Source organism: Calypte anna, chromosome 7 (genome assembly GCF_003957555.1).
Source record: "Calypte anna isolate BGI_N300 chromosome 7, bCalAnn1_v1.p, whole genome shotgun sequence".
NCBI classification, from domain to species: domain Eukaryota; kingdom Metazoa; phylum Chordata; class Aves; order Apodiformes; family Trochilidae; genus Calypte; species Calypte anna.
This window is the reverse complement of record NC_044253.1, coordinates 35,813,341-35,828,666: the sequence shown is the minus strand read 5'-3', so window position 1 is coordinate 35,828,666 and position 15,326 is coordinate 35,813,341. Positions and strand designations below refer to the sequence as shown.

Genomic DNA, 15,326 nt, shown 5'->3' with positions numbered 1-15,326 from the left:
AAGACACCAGTGTAGAAAATCAGTATGTGACACCCATGGGTGCTGCACAATAGATGGCATGTCTCCATTTGGTTATTAAAGGGCTGTGATCACTCCCAACCCAAGCAGGCAGAGACTCCTTTTTACTGTTATTTATAGCAGCCTCTAGTTTTCAAAGCAGTGTTTCTTTATCATTTCTTAAAGGAAGGGGGCAGGGATTTTATTTACTGTCATGCACTGAAGTGAAGAACACAAGCAGTTCATAGCCCCCAAACCAAATCTTCATTGTCACAAAATGATCAGAAACAGAATATACTGTTAGTATTTTAAGTAAATAATTGTTAGCACCACTCCAACCCACAAAAACCTACCACATGTTTAGATCCTGTAAGAACAGCCACTATTATCCTTACATCCTTCCTCTCTTTTCTCTGGTTTTCTTCTTTCTCCTTCCAATATTGATGCTGTATCTCTCCAAATCTTTTCTCTGCTTCCTCTTCTCATGGCTCTCCCTACCATTCCCCTTCTTGCTCCTGCTTGAAATTTCCATATTTCTTTCTCTCATCTCTCTGCCTCCTCTTGGTCCCATTCTCCCTGCTTTTAGTTGTCTATAAAGCAGCAGAAGTGCTCATCACATGCAAAAGCTAGTGAGGGAAATGGGAAAAAGGAAGTTAATTTGTAAAATGAATAACACTTATTAACATCATATCCCTATATAAAATAAAATAATTCCAGGAATCATTTCTTGTTTCTACAACCACAGAAAACCTATTTCTTTATGTGCCAGCTAGTATAGGAAATAACTTGTAAGATTCCAAAACTGTCAATTTTAAAATCCCTCTCTCAACCTGTGAAACATGAGCAACATGAGAGTTTTAAAATGACACCTGGAGTTTATTTTAAGAAAGTACATTTTTTAATATTCAGGAACAGAAATGAATGGCATTTTATTACCTGTCACATATAAAGCAGAAAGTTCTGTTGATGCAATACAGTAACTTCTCCACTTCAGCATGTGGAATACACATGAGTGTAATTTTAAGACACATATTTTTAAGGCCAGAAGGAATATGGTACTGGTTTAAGAAAAAGACCAGCTCCACAAGCCCTTTCTTACACAAGAGTAAACTGAAGGGAAGGTCTGTCCCCTCTCCCTGCTCTGCTACAGTACATTTATTTCCACACATCATGAAATGGGAATTGGTATTTTTAATGCTCACAGAGGACATTAGAGAATGTCTGAATTTTGAAAAAAAGTATCTTCTCTTTTTCCTCTTATGCTCATGCCTACATAAAACTGCAGCGACACAAACAACAAGTGTGCTTAGTTTAATGTAACATTCTGGGTTGCATTTTCCAATTCAAAGCTATTTAAAAGTTTCCACATACTTTTATTAAAGAGGACATTACAGCTTATCAAGTGGAAAGAGAGAAAGTATGGTATGCATAGGCTTGCAAAACAGGTGATTCTTTTTCTACTGTGTAGAAATGTATTAAAAAAAAGATAAGTTGAGATTTATTACAGTGATAGCAAATATACTTTATATTTGATAGAAGATGGCATACGAGTATGAATAAATGTGCGGGTTTTTAACCTTAATATTTTATACATATTCCTGGTATAAGTGTGAATCACATCTCAGCTTCTACAAAGCACCTTCCAAAATCCCACAATTTTTAGCTGTGTAATGCAGATCACTGTAAAGCCCCAAGAGATGCAGATTCATTGTCGCATGAGCAGGAAACATACTCAGCCCATGACATGGCAGACTGGCTCACTTATTCACACATAACCCCTGGGTGCCGTGGAGAATACTGATGACACCACGGTTCTGGGTGAACCACAACCTCTAACACAGCAGGGAAATAAAACCCAAATCTACTTTCTCTTCTCTTGGCTCTCCCTACCATTCCCCTTCTTGTTCCTGCTTGAAATTTCTGTATTTCTTTCCCTCATTATTTTGCCAGTCAGTGGAGCCACACAAGCCAAAAGTTCTCACTGAAAAGCTGGCATTGCTGGGAAGGCATTCTTCCCTGACACATTTTCCATTATCAGATGCTGGGGAAACTACCCAGTGGATTCCCAGTGGTTTGCTCTGGCTTGTATTTGGTTTAAGCATTAAAAGAAGAACCTGAACCCCAGCACTGCTAATACGTGAGCTAGAAACCAACCAATAAACAATAAAACACAAAACCCTGGAAAAATCAACAGCACAGTCTGAAGCTCTTTCTACTCTCTACCTGTTGCACTTGCAAGTTCTGAGGCCATGCTAGATGACAGTTGCCATTCTCATCCAAGCTTTCAAAGCTTTCTGCATTAAAATACAAAATCTAGTGTCTTAAACCAAAATGCTTCTTCATCCTTGGGTTTGGAATCAATAAGGTCTTCAGATATACATGCAATAACCATGGATAAAGTGAAAGTATGTGTGAAACTGCCTGGACAGCAGTTAAGTGTGTCTCATTAGCCACTTCAGACATGTTCTTTCCAACAGCAGTTAAGTGGAACAAAGAAAAAGTTTCTTTCTCAGCGTGTGCTGAAGCAGAAGTGAATATTGTTGCCTGATGTCAGAGGTCTTATTCCATTCATAGACTCTTCTGTTCAGTTCCGTATGGATATCTAATATAGAGAGTTTCCTGCAGCAACAAAAGTAAAAGATTTCTATTACATAATGAGACAAGACACCATTTAAGAATAAAAGAGAGAAGACAACTTCAGATGTAACAAGGAGACAACTTCAAATTTCAGTCTGAGGTAACCTGCAGAGGTTACATACCTCTAAAATCCAAGGCATAATATGCATTTTTGAGAGAATCTGTTAACTCAGGCCACTGCTGTGACACTGGTGATGCTGACATGATGATATCTGATTTCATGTCAAGGTTTTATTAGTTATTTATCTATTAATTAACTTGTCTTGACAATTAATCTATTAATTAATTGTCTAATTCTGCAGAATTAGAAACTTCCTTCCCACTTCAGACTACCTTACTGTGCCATCATTCTGGGATCAGCTACCCTTGGCTTTTGCCCATGACACAGCATGAAGACAATTTTCAGAACTAGAAAGGATGAAACTTCAGGTTTCCCTTTCTCTAGGCCAGCTGTTTGGTTTAGGAAAAGGGTTATTTTTTTTCCTCTTTTTTTATTTACCTTTTATGAGGATTGTGAAGTAGCTCAGCTAGGCATCGCAGATAATATGAGGATGAATTTGGAGATTTTTCTATGGCAGATGCATCCACCTTGCAATGACTCCAGAAGATGTCTGCTACCTGGGGGATAGTGACTTTACAAGGTTTTTTTGTGTTACCACTGCTTTTCTCATCATTCCCATCTACTTCCAACAGACTAGTGTATTCTTGCTCATTTTCTGGCACGATGTAGCTCTGAATAAAAAAAAGTTTTGGTTTTCCTAGGAGCTCAGGACATGAGTCTGCTGTAAAGTATTTCTTTATTTGTTCCAAAGGGAATCCAGAAGAGGTACTGTCTGTACAGTATATGTTCTGAGGACTTCCACGGCTGATCAATATGCAAACAAAGCTGTCACAATTCCTGTGCTTCTGCACCCTTGCCACTTCCAGCAATGTTTGATTCATAGTGTTCGTATTTAAGTATCTGTGACAGCAAATGTCATAGCCTAAGCCTCTGAAGGTCTCTTCCAATACATCTGGAAAAAGCAAATTGAAATTAAATCACAGCACATCAAGACTTGATCTCAGCTACGGTGAACTGAAGTGTTTACAGAATTGTGATGTTGGAAATAAGATGTTTCTTTCATCACAATAATAAGAAAAATCAGGACTACTGGACACGGGTCACAGTATATTACACACTTACAGCACTATAAGCATTTTGTCTTTAAAAGGAGATAAGTACTTCATGATAGATAGCAAAGACAATTATTTGGCACGCAATGATGTGTCCTAAATTCCCCAGACACTTTCATGCTTTCAGTTAGAGCCAATAACCCAAATTTCTAGGACTTAAAAGTATCAGGCAAGAGCAGAAAATGCTTCACACAGAACAGCCTCGAAATAGTAAGGACTGAGCTGGAGAGCATGGGAAGTGTGTTTCACCTTTTAACTTGTTAAAATTACTCTGAATGGTTATTACACAAATATAGAAGTGAATAGGAGACACAGAGGCTCCCTTTCATCATCTGCAGTCACTTATGCTTCCCCCATCATAAAGTACAAAAAAAAAAAAAGCTGAATAATGAATACTTTCAAATCTGCTAGAAATTAAAACATTAAAAAGAAAACAAACACCAAAAAAATCAAGATTTAACTTTCACTGTATTAGTGCTAACCTGTGCTGTGTTAGTAACTCCTTTGGATGCTTATTAACATGGGGGTGAAACCAGATGCATGGTAATTAACACCACAGGTATTTTTTCAGTGTTCAGAGAATGAGAATGAGTCATCCCTGTACCATCACCTCTGCAGCACAAACCATGTGTTCGTTGCTTATCCACAGATTCCAACATGACAAGGAACACAAAGCCCCATTTATGTAAAATACCTGACCCAGGAAGCTAGACTGTGCCTTGACTTCAAAAGAACAACAATCCCCTATTAGCAGAGGCTGTGTCTGAAATAACTGGCAGAAAAGCAGCAGCTGTGTTACCACCCTGTTCTCCTCAAAAAACCCACAGTGAGAACTTGTAACTTTTGTCAGCAAAGTACAGGGTAGATACAAACGCTATACTGTAGTGAGGTGACAAACAGTGATTACAGAGTTTCACTCCAGTTCTCTTGATTAAATTTTGTTAAATAATTCAGTAAGTTTGCAAATAGAAAGGCAAATCCCCTCTATTCTAGGCAATAAAACATGCTTTCAAAATTCAGGTGGAAGATTCAGTACTGATGCCATTGACGAGCTACACTCACCCATTAGAGGGCAGCAGTACACACGGAAACCCAGAGTTTCAGCAAAAGAGTGCTCTTCCTGACATTTACTTCTTACATACACACACACCCAATTATACAAAACTTGGTTTCACTTTAGACCATGCACACATTCTAAGCGTCACAATTAAAAATAAAATAAAATAAACCAACCAAACTTCGAGCTGATGCCGTAGTTTAATTAAACCAAAAGGGAAGGAAGAAAATTGCTTTCACTATAAAGCTATGGTGATGGTTTCAGTTAAACACTGCAATATCCAACAGAAGCCTAGATGCTTTATTAATAAAGAAAAATGTGCCTTCAGCTATTAAAATATCTTGTGACCAATGTCATTATGCTTCAATAGTTTTGGTTCTGTTAACAGGTGGGAAATCATCATGCCAATAACCTGCTGCACGACTGTAGCTCAACGACTCTGTTGGTCTCCCCAAACATCCTTCTCTCCCCTCCAAAGTCTAACTCCTAGCAAGTTCTTTCATTCAGAGACTCTCCACGAAAAACCAAACAAATATTGTTTGCAATGTTTAGCACAGGTGGCTTTAACTTCAGCTTGGGCTTCCAACTCTCACCCCAGAAAACTTGCAAGAACTGACTGACAAGCTGGCTAGAACAACATTACCCTAGTCTGGCTGGGAGACATACATCATATTCTTTATATTAAACTGTTTTAATTATCCAAGATTAAAGAGATAATTTCAAATGCCAGACCCTTACCTGTGTCATTGCCAACACAATCTATTATCAGGCATATTCCTAAAGGCTGACTTTGCATTCTGTACTGATCATCAAACACCTGAGGAACATGAAGGACAAACATGAAGTTGGTACATCAATCTCTCAACTCACAGACTTGACTCTTCTCAAATTCATTCACATCAGATCTGTTCAATCACATTCTGTTGTTTTCCCATAGTGTGGAAGGGAGCTACATCTACAGGGATACAATTTATCTTTTCTACATACATACAAAACCAAATCACCAGAGTGGTCTAATCACTTTTTTCCCTACTTCTAGTACAGGCTTAAATTTTGTGTTAGGCAATCTTACTACAATAATGATCCTTAAAGAAGACAGGAATATAGCCACTGTTCTGTTTGCATGCAATTAAAGGAAACCTCAAAATGAACAAAAAGAAACATAAGGTAAATACCTGCAGAGCTTTGTATTGTGTTTGCATACTTATGTATGCACAAGCACATACCTTGTTTGATGCTGGTCCCAGTTCCTGAATGGACATGTGGACTGGTTCTGCTGCAATTAAAACATACAGACACCATCTGAGTATTAATGTGCCAGGGACATTTCATTGACACCAAATCAGTTAAAGAAGAACCTATGTAGTTCAGCCGAGTTCTCATTCATATGGATCTCTTAGTTTCTATTTAAGTTAAAAGAACAAGATTTTGATACAATGAAATTCATCATATGGCTCTGGCAGATTCCCAAAAATCAGATAAAATGCTCTTACTCAGAATAAGACTTCCTCTGTTTTGTGATTTTCCTGTGTTCGTATTCTGGACCTACAATGAAGAAAAAAGTATTTTTTCCTTCTCTCCTTCAAGAATTAAGTGCCCCAAATATAGTATAGTAGTGTTTTGGTTCCTCAATAAAAAGACTACATAATTTAAATTCACATCTACCAGCTAATTAGAAGTATAAAATAACAAAAAAATCCCTACCAAAACCCCAAATCAAAACCCTAAACCATTCCTCCTCAGAAAAAAAATTCCAGCAAAGAAAAGCTTATTCCCTAATGCAGTGAAACAAACAAACCCTCTGAAAGTGTGAATTTTTGAATCTTACATACCAGCAAGGAGTAACTTTCACTGAATTAGAAAGGAATTTACAACAATATTATCAGAGAATGGAAAGTCAGTGCAAACTCTCTCCCATTACTACTCTGGAAAACAAAGCTATACTGGCTTGGTTATCAAAGCCAAATCGCATCGCTGGTGTTCTGGAAGCTTCTGTGCATTTTGGTGTTTTCTGGAAGCTTTCATGCACATATTTACTTAACATATCACAGAAACAATGTCAGCAAATTCATTTAGCAAAGCTAAAGCCTTTAACTAAGGTCATACTACTGCAATATCAGACCTAACCCAAATATAAAGAACAGTGCACGCAATAGGATTCCATGACTTTCCACAGCCTGAGATACCTTACTTGAAGTTAAAACAAAACACTCACACACAGAGAAAAAAATTTTAAAAGCTCTCCTTAAAAAGCCATAACCTTAAGCTTCCAAAGCTGAAAGGCTACTTTCCCTGCAAACTCCAGAAGTACATAGAAGAATATGTTTTGCAAAGAACAGAGTTGAAGCAAAACATTTCACTGCACCAAGAAACAGAAAAAACCTTTCAACGATTTTGCATGTCCAAGTATTGGGAAAAAATTCACAGTAACTTTTCAAAGGGAAACTTTCAGTCAGAAGACTTAAATCAGACTCTATACCCAGCAAATAGCAAGCATAAGAAATAAGCCAGGCAGTATTTTTGTTACTAGCAATCTCACATTCCTTAGGCTCTGATGAATCCTCTCTCTTTCAATGTCTGGCAATATTTAGAAATAAAGTGTCTGATCTACTGTATACTTACCCTTGAATTATAAGGAGGATCAATCAGGCTGAGATCAGGGAGAGATGCCTGAAGTGCATTGACATATGCTGGTTGAGAATGAACGGAGGGCACTGAAGCTGAAAATTTAACAGAAACACACAGCAGTACAGCATGATATATCAGCTGTTTTAAAAGCCTAAAGCCACACAGCATGCGAATACTCTGACTTGGAACTTGCAATGTCATCTTCAGTAAAGATACACCAGTGCAAAAATAGCATCTTACCTTCATACTTGTATTTCTGAATCTTCTTAATCAGGTCTATCCTGTGAATATTTCGAAAACAGTTTTCTATCAAATCCAGATGATTAGGAGACACCAAATGTAGTTTCTCCAGGCAAACCACAAGAGCTAGAAAACTCTAGAATAGCAACCAGAAAACCAAACTGTCACATCAGTAATTTGTTCTCTATCAGTAACAGAGCTACACAGAAAATAATGCAGTGAGGTCAAAAACTAGTGACATCACCTTCTGAAATACAAAAACTGTCTGGAAGAGTCAGAATTCTTGGTACTATCATAGGAGTAATGGAAGCTAGAAGGTGGCATTCTTGAAAACCATCAACGTATTTGAGGAAACAGTAGCATTTTGCTGTTGCTATGAAGCCAGCCACTTGGAATATCACTGCACATGCCAGAAACCAAGAGGTAAGAAAAGCTTTGAGGATTTTGCAGAGCCTCTCTCCTCCTTTGGTTAAAGGGAGAAAAAAAAATCTCAAAGGAAAAACTCAGAAATATCTGGTCTTCCCTGTACAGTGGTCAAGTTTTCTGAACCCTCTCTATTGAATCTCTGCTTTCTCACAGAACTTAAAACATTCAGAATGCAAACATACAGAGAAGTACTACTTCAAGTAAAACTTTTGCAAGTGAAGCAGAACAGAAACATAAAAGCAGCTTTGTAATTCCAGATACATTTCATCTGGCTATTGGCTTGAGACCCTTCATATGTCTTCCACATCAGTAATATGAAGATTTTTTTAATGCCTTCTGCCTGTGAGGTTCAGGCTAACACCATCTACTACAGCAAGTCTTGACTGTAACTTCTTACTGTTTCTCATGCTTCTTTCTTTGAATTAAAGAAAAAAAAAAAAAAAAAAAAAAGAAAAACTATAGAAGCCACTACATATTCTCCACTTCCTGGCTTCTGTCTCTGCTCCTGCCTTGCTACCCCTTGCAGTGCTGTCTCCTCTGTTGTGCTGTCTTTTACTTTACTCTCTCACTGCTCCAGAGAGGACCAGCAGAAAGCCATACCTTGTCTTTTGCCATTTTCACCCGAGGGGCATAATCTCTGAGGAGAAAAACAAGAGAACCCACTTCGTCTTTTTCCAGATTCTCATTAATCTCTACCATCAGTACCCTGAAATAAAGTTGAGACATTTCTGAAGGATTAGCTTTCAACAAAATCCCACCTTTGCCCAACAGCCCAACCTCTCCCACATTCCAGTCTTAATGTACTATTCCCAATTAAACAGCAGGAAAAAAGCCTCCCCTGCTCCAGTTACAAAATGCCCACTCCTGCTAATCAGCACCTCTGTTAGGGAAAGGGAAATCTCCTGACTATTTCAGTACATGTGAATGAGGTTACAGAACATGTCTTTAATGTTTTTACCCAGCAGTTACAGGGTTTGTATTTCAGTGAGAAGTTAACACAAAGAAAAATCTTTATGAATATGTATGTTTCTTTCTGAAGTTGCTCAAAGAAAATAACTGTAGTTTCTTCACTTAAGCCTCTTAAAGCTACAGAGTAAGGAGTAGTAAGAGACAGGTCCCATGAACTGTATCACGAGGCTTTGTGGCCAAACCAAACTAGGAAAGAAAGTATCTCTAACTAACCATGTTCTTCTCAAAGGCCATTTCTATTTGCTAATCCAGAACTGTGCAAACAACACTGGTTTTAGTGAGCAACACAAGCAAACTCCTTAAAGACAGTTTGCTTCTAGCACCATGACTTGTAAGAAGCTACTGGGGCTTACTTTAAGGACCAAACTCAACATACTCTTTTTACTTTATCTCTAGATATAATGTCCTTTATTACTTTTCTTTTACTTTTAACATTTAAAACAGAAACATAACAAAACCACTCACTCAACAACCCACACACATTTTTAACAAACTAGAGTAGCCTTGAAATCTGAAATAAATACGTTACCTGTAATCAGGGATAAGTCTGAGACTTCTGGCAAGGTGAGCTTCCACTTCTGCCTTTTCAGTCTTCAAGATTCTCTTTAGCAAGTCAAACCTCTTAACTCTGTACAACAACTCAGACAAGCCGAACCAAGATAGCTGCTCCCTGTCATTCAGAGCCACCAAGAGCTCCTTCAGGTCAGCAGTGGCCAGGTCAGGAGCAAGGTCTCGGCATAGAAAACCCATCATCTCTTCTTCTTCTTCATCCAATTCTTGTTCAATCTGGTGAATAAGAGCAGCTGACACTTGGCACTTGGTCATCACTTTGTTATTGTCCTCTAAAAACTACCAGCCTACTGTTTTTAAACAGAAAGCTGACATGATTTGAAGCCTATGCCCATCGCAGCACTCCTCTGGTGTTCATTCATAACAAGATGCCTTCTTACAAGATGCCTTCTTACATAAGCAGTTCTGTGGGAGACAAGCAAAAGTCCTAAATCAGTGATCTGCTGCAAAAGCTCACACTTAACTCTTCTATCTGATATATTTCACTCACAGCTAAGACAGCAAAGTAGTCTACACAGATCTCCTGTTCTTGAGGGATTCTCTCAGCTGCTCATTACAGAAGAAAAAGTACTTGGTAGGTCTTACTAATCAGAAAAAAATTCAAGTTATTTTAAAAGTGGAATTAACTTGTCACGTGTCTGGAAATTCCGTAGGAAGTGGAACAAGTCATTGTTTCACTGTGATGAGTGGTATTTCAAATGTTTCTTCAAGAAAGAGTTGAGTCTAAAGCTCTGATCTCTTCCCAGCAACCCCACACTTCTGTGCACACTGCCACTTTTTCTCCCCTAGAAGTCTCAAGACATTTACCCTCTGACACAGCTCTTTCTTCAGAACCCAAAAGGGACAGTCACAAGCACAGTGTTTTCCCTCAGAGCACTGCTTGCTCTAAGAAGTGCAACAGCATGTAGCCCTAATGTGATCAGAGCAAACAGCAAAAGAAAACCCTCACAGGCAGAAATAAAACACTTTAAAAAGAACATACGAATTACTCATTTTTGTGAACTTATATAAAAGAAGTTGCATGGTCATTATGAAAAAAAATGCTGATCAATCCCTCTAGTGCTGAGACTGTATGCAAGTGTGTCCACAACAACACTGGAAGGCTGGCATCTGACCATTGCCAAATCCACTGATCCAGATCCAGCACACATTGGTTTCAATCCAATATGTTCCAACAGGAGTCCACAAAGTTCATTACATCAGCTTGGGTTTGTTGGACAAAGATCAATGTCACAAATTCCTGCTGGGGACTACTGCCTAGTTTTAGTGGGGGAAAAAACAAGGAAAAATTACCTAGGATCACACATTCTACTGTATGATGCCACTGGTCCAGGGAACCAGGAATGATGATCCAAGTAACAGGCAAAACAGCTGCTCAGATGTAGTGACTTGTTAGTAACATTCATTCCCCCAGGGTTCTGAGTGGGGAATAATTAAGAGTAACATGAAGTAAGTGTTCAGTATGAATTAAAACAATTTCTAATTTTGCATCCACAAACCATGTCACCATATTTTGAGAGCAGAAATGCCACCCTATGGGGGCAAGGCATCAACTGAATGTATCTAAGCCAGATCACTTTACCACCAGAAGAAAAGGGCACCCTTCCATCTGGTATGGCCACTTTAAATTGTTCACAAAGAGGAGAGGAGAAAAAGCTTCTCAGGAGCAAAGAAAAAAGCTCATACTTAGCAGAGACAAACCTGACTCTACAGTTTTCATGTTCATGTATAATTTGACAATAGTGCTACAAGAAAACTCTTAAGATTTTCCTCTTCAGTTCAATGTTTTAGATAATGAGTAAAGATTTCAATGCAAAACATACGGAGCAGGAGCATGACTGAAAAGAAACCTAAAGAATTCACATTCTCATTTGCATCCCTGATTTTCAAGAAATCATGAGCACCACAGGCAGACAAAAGTATTCTGGCAAGACCACAGCAGCATTAGGGACCAAGTGAGTCATAGGGGCAGTCCTACACTCAACAAGAAAAAACAACTCATCCTGCTGCAATCAAATCAGGAAAAACCCTGGTGCCCCAAGGGAAAATATGGACGAGAGAGAGTTCTCTCAAAGTCTGGCTTTTTTAGTTCACTATCATCCTGAACTTTCATGGGGAAAGGGCTCTTCTGGGAAGCAGACTGAGGTTACTTGGGTCAGGGCAATTCATCTACCCTCTTGTTCTCAAAATAAGTCAGGAGAAACACTGCAAGGAGCTAGTACCAAAGTAAACATAAATACAAACTTCTGGGCTTAGTTAACTTTCAACTTTCCCGGACAAAATATAAGATTTTAAAGCTGATTAATTTCTTACCTACTGCACAGGAAACCTTTTCCACTGGCACGTTAGTGTAAATCTGCACTGACATTTGACCCTGAGTACAAAACTGCAAACAAGGTTCACTAGAAGGGTATTTTTATGGTAAGCACCTGAGAATATCAGCAAGCATATTTAATCTCAAGCCACAAATAATTTCCATTCCACACTGAAACAGGCAGAAAAACACCTGCACGTTCCTTAGCTTCTGTGAAACTAATAAAGTTAATTATTCTCCTATTTTTTAACTACCTCACACTGCTCCCAGTCTGTAACAGAATACAACCAAAATCAAGGACAGTTGCTTGTTTTCTTTCCACCCAGGAAAAAGGAAATAGGAAATAAAAACATACTAAAACTCCACAAAGACACACAAGGCTCCAGGAACTTTCTGTTGGCATTAACAAGTGGAGGCTCAAGCAATTTTACTCTTTGCTATTTAATACCATTCATGAAACCCTTGTTCCTATGATGCCAACACAAATGCTGCACAATATACAGATACTATTGTGAGAAGTGTCCCATATTAACGATGGTAAATCAATGTACCTATCAGGCCTCGTATTAAGAAGGAAGGTGTTTCAAGAACAGGGAAATAGTCACACTCTAGATGTGGTCTACAACTGCAGTCTGTCGTTTCTGACACTATCTGTTTCTTAAAACACTTCACAACCATCTCCACAGCAGCAAACCCAGGATTATAACATCAGTGGGTGGAGCTCTGATTTGGAAAGTATTACACCAGATGACAGAGAATGCCAAGTCCCCATAGCTAGGGGAAGGAAGCAGGATGTTGTTTTTCTGTAGGAGACACGGCATTTTGTGCTTTCCCAGCTCTGTTTGGTTTGAAGAGCTAGAGCCGGTGAAAACACACAAAGGCAACTGTATTTTGAGTCTCTTTCACCTGGCATTCTTCAAACTGTTTCATTTTTCTTGATACGAGACACATAGGAAAAACAGGGAAACCCCACAGCAACTTCTTATTACTGTATTAGGCTTTAATAGTTTGTTCTCGATGCAAGCTATTAGTAACCACGCTAATTTCCATCTGGAGACGCAGTAATTAACACCCCAGTGCTGCTAAAAAATGGAAACTGAAAGTTTTTACTGTAGAGAGTTAATCCATATTTCCACGACGCTTTCAAAACCCGGTCACATTAAATCACACTAGTAAAATTAAGGGAGAGGAAAGTCCGCTCTGCAAGTCAAAAAAAGGAAAAAAAAAAGAAAAAAACCCAAACCAGCTTGAAGGGGGTGAGCAGCGACGGGTTTCGTTTCTTCCCACACCGAGGTGGGGCCGAGGCCGCCCTCCATTCCCGGCTTCAGCCCGCACACCCGTGAGGAGGACCCGATCACGGAGCAGAAGTGTGCTGGGGAGGAGGGCCAGAAAGAAAAAAGATGTGGGGGAAAAGGTAAAACGCACCGAAACGCGCAGGGCAGCTCTCACCGACAGCGAGGGGCCAGGTCCGGCATGGGGAGCAGAGCAGGAGGGGGAGGTGCTGGCCCTGGAGAAGGGCTCCCCAGCACCGGGCGTGGTTTCGGATACCGCCTCTCCTCGGGAAAACAGAGCGTTTCTCTCTTGTACCTCTTACAGCTCCTGGAGAGCCGCGCTAGCTCTGCGCGCAGATAGCGAGGCTGTTCAAGGCAGAGATCTCCCCTCGCCTCTCGGCTCCAGCCGCCTTACCATCGTTTATACCTCTGCCGAGCTACGTTCGCTAACTTTTTACATGAGGCCGCTAAGCGTTTTGGTGCGAGGTGAACCAAGGATTATGATTTTCGTTCGTCTTTTTTAATTTACCTTAGGAGAAGGAACTCCGGGCTGCGCAAAGGAAGCCGCCCTGGCCTCCCGAAATGGCGGCGGGGCCCTGAGGGAATGAAGGGAGGGAAGGAAGGGGGCGCTCCCGCCGCGAGCTCGGGGCCGGTGCCGCACAAAATGGCGGCCGAGCAGCGGTGAGGGGAAGGCGCTGGCGGGAGGCTGGTGTTGAGACAAAAGGGCTGCTTTTTATACAGCTGGGGACAAGGAAACAGATTTGCGTTAGTCCCAGTAGCCTTTCAGTGGCCACAAGCCGCTTTTTTAGTGAGTGAGAGCATGTGTTTTATGTAGAAGCCTTCACTGCTTGGTGCGTGTCTTGCTCCCTTACTGGAGTTGGTTCATGCTGTGGATAACATTGTACAGATGTGTAAAAGTTGTGTAAGCTTCCATGAATTTTCTAGGAATGCCTTGTCCCTTCAAACTGGGCAATTCCTTTGGTATAAACCACCAAGAGACAAGGTGCTGAGTAACTACTTATTAACACCTCAGTGAGCCATACCTGCCATACCTTTGCCTTTATATATATGCATATATATATATATATATATATATAAGAATGTACTTTGCTAAGTTATGCTGAGCAAGTCCAAAGAGGACTGGAGGAAAAAGTCCAGAATGGTAGGGATGGGGTGCAGGAACTGTGGGTGCTCTGTTTTATCCAGCTCTCAGGTACAGCTGGAACTAGAAATATAATCTCACCTCTACGCATTATAGAATCATAAAGTGAACCTCTGTGGAAAACAAACTGATGCCAAAATGCATTTTGTGAATCTACAACAAGAGAGAGAAGATTCTGCTTTCCACAGTATGCACAAGGTGGAAAAATGCTTTTTGGATGTGTACAAATCACTTTTCCCTGCTGATGCTCAGATACCTCTCTACCTTCTTGCAAACTTTCTTATTTGAGTCTAACATTTGGTCTCAAAACCAAACAACTCAAATAAAACCAAATCAGCCCTCTGATTTGTTCAACATAATCCTGTATTATTTTGGGTGTATGATTAGATATCTGTCCAGTCTTTTTGTAACTACTCTTTGTTGTGTTTATTCCCCATTGTTTGTGAAATAAAGTGATGAAAAGTTACAGTAAACCCAGCTACCTAGTTTTTTACCAACACCTATGTAAAAACACAAACACTCCTACCAAAAGCATGGTGCCAGAGGCAGAAGCAATTGTCTCTGATCTACCTTTTGGCATGGTTGAAGAGGTTACAGATCCAACACAGGGGGTTCAAGAGCAAGCACTCCTCTATAGTCTTTAATCCTCTACAAGCGAAATGTCTCATCTATTACACTCCACTCAGGTACCTAGAGGAAAAAAAAGCATATTTTACTCACTTTTCTAAAAGCCACTAGAGTAAGGAAGGTTTGAATTTACATAAGAAAGTTTCAGACAACTGGGAATATGAAAATTATACCAATAAAAGTTGTTTCAGTATAGTATCACTAAGAAAGGCATGAAACAAAGATTTGCAAAAAAATAAATATATTTAAAAGTAT

At 39.6% G+C, this 15,326-nt stretch overlaps 1 protein-coding gene across 4 annotated transcripts; it reads right to left on the bottom strand.

The window, feature by feature from the left end:
- Positions 1 to 760: 760 nt before the first annotated feature.
- On the bottom strand, positions 761 to 15,059 carry CFLAR (CASP8 and FADD like apoptosis regulator). Of its 4 annotated transcripts, none has more exons than XM_030453773.1 (10): positions 15,015 to 15,059; positions 9,657 to 9,913; positions 8,759 to 8,864; positions 7,733 to 7,868; positions 7,487 to 7,584; positions 6,358 to 6,409; positions 6,091 to 6,140; positions 5,603 to 5,681; positions 3,134 to 3,647; positions 761 to 2,616 (listed from the first exon to the last, which is right to left on the bottom strand). In XM_030453773.1, the coding sequence occupies exons 2-10, from the start codon at positions 9,878 to 9,880 to the stop codon at positions 2,478 to 2,480; spliced, it is 1,398 nt and encodes a 465-aa protein (XP_030309633.1). In that variant the 5' UTR covers positions 9,881 to 9,913; positions 15,015 to 15,059; the 3' UTR covers positions 761 to 2,477. The 4 variants fall into 4 exon arrangements, with proteins under 4 accessions (XP_030309633.1, XP_030309632.1, XP_008494158.2 ...); XM_030453772.1 differs by lacking the exon at positions 15,015 to 15,059 and adding an exon at positions 13,437 to 13,470; XM_008495936.2 differs by lacking the exon at positions 15,015 to 15,059 and having other exon boundaries at positions 9,657 to 9,975.
- Between the last annotated feature and the right edge of the window lie 267 nt (positions 15,060 to 15,326).

Excerpts from the sequence above, each read along its gene's own strand:
- CFLAR (XM_008495936.2), bottom strand. The coding sequence starts at position 9,952 with ATGACCAAGTGCCAAGTGTCAGCTGCTCTTATTCACCAGATTGAACAA. Across the intron at positions 6,141-6,357 it reads CAGAGGAAGTCTTATTCTGA|CAGAACCAGTCCACATGTCC; the intron begins GTAAGAGCATTT and ends TTTTAATTGCAG. Across the intron at positions 3,648-5,602 it reads TTGTGTTGGCAATGACACAG|ATGTATTGGAAGAGACCTTC; the intron begins GTAAGGGTCTGG and ends TGCTTTTTCCAG.